The 1,190-nt window shown below is 46.4% G+C and overlaps 1 protein-coding gene across 1 annotated transcript; it reads left to right on the forward strand.

Moving 5' to 3' along the window:
* The first annotated feature begins 369 nt into the window (after positions 1-369).
* On the forward strand, positions 370-927 carry LOC126503014 (40S ribosomal protein S4, X isoform-like). The gene has a single exon (XM_050144448.1). It carries the CDS (start codon positions 370-372, stop codon positions 925-927), a length of 558 nt encoding a protein of 185 aa, XP_050000405.1.
* Positions 928-1,190: the final 263 nt, after the last annotated feature.

Consider the following 1,190-nt stretch of genomic DNA (forward strand, 5'->3'; position numbering starts at 1 on the left):
TGGAAGAGAGAAGTCCCCTTTTCATCCTTGTACAGGTGGTCTAGAGTTACTGACAAGTCACGGGTTTAAGGAGAGTGTCTCAGGAAGCAAGGTAAGTGCTCCAGAAGACACATATGAACCCAGACACACGCACAAGTTGGGAGGCATGAAGAAAAGGGAATAGAAAGAAACATGGGTGAAGGCTTCATCTTTCATAAATGATTGTTCTTATGTGCGGGATCTATTTCTCAACCTGCGCTAACTGTGATTTTGTCCACAACATTCTAGCGAAAAGCTCCTGCATAACTGTGGTTTTAACTTCATTTTTGTCTCCTCAGATGACTCTGCTGAAAATCACAGGTTACTTGAACCTACAAAAAACAGCGGAGTATGCGCACAGCCTCCTACCCAAATTTCTTCGCTCACCGGAAGAAGGCGAGTCTCTTTCCGTTCCCAGCGCAGCCATGGGCTCGTGGTCCCAAGAAACATCTGAAGCGTGTAGCAGCTCCAAAGCATTGGATGCTGGATAAACTAACCGGCGTGTTTGCGCCTCATCCGTCCACTGGCCCTCACAAGCTGAGGGAATGTCTGCCTCTGATCATTTTCCTGAGGAACAGGCTTAAGTATGCCCTGACTGGCGATGAAGTGAAGATGATCTGCATGCGGCGCTTCATTAAGATTGATGGCAAAGTCAGGACCGATATAACCTACCCTGCTGGGTTTATGGATGTCATCAGCATTGACAAGACTGGAGAGAACTTCCATCTAATCCATGACACCAAGGGTTGCTTTGCCGGTCATTGTATTACACCTGAGGAGGCCAAGTACAAGTTGTGCAAAGTGAGAAAGATCTTTGTGGGCACAAAAGGAATCCCACATTTGGTGACCCATGATGCTCGCACCATTCGCTACCCTGATTGGTGTGTCTCAAAGTATTTTGATTTTTGATTCTTTGAGACAGGACTAGCGGCTCATTCTGCAGTTCAGTGAAGGCCCTATGTATCTCTAATGGTGACCTCAAACATCTGCTTGTTCTGCTCTACTGCCAAGTGTAGACATTACAGGTATTGGCCTCCCTCTTCATCTGTCCAGTGCTACAAATCTGTACCAGATACTGAAGTGTGCTGGAGCAACCTCTGTGATTAAGGTGATCCTGAAACCATTTTACAAATTTCATGGAGGGCTTGGAAACAGAGGTTTCTCTGGACTGA

Source organism: Alexandromys fortis, unplaced genomic scaffold (genome assembly GCF_014885135.2).
Source record: "Alexandromys fortis isolate MF-2015 unplaced genomic scaffold, M_Fortis_MF-2015_v1.1 scaffold_1, whole genome shotgun sequence".
NCBI lineage: Eukaryota > Metazoa > Chordata > Mammalia > Rodentia > Cricetidae > Alexandromys > Alexandromys fortis.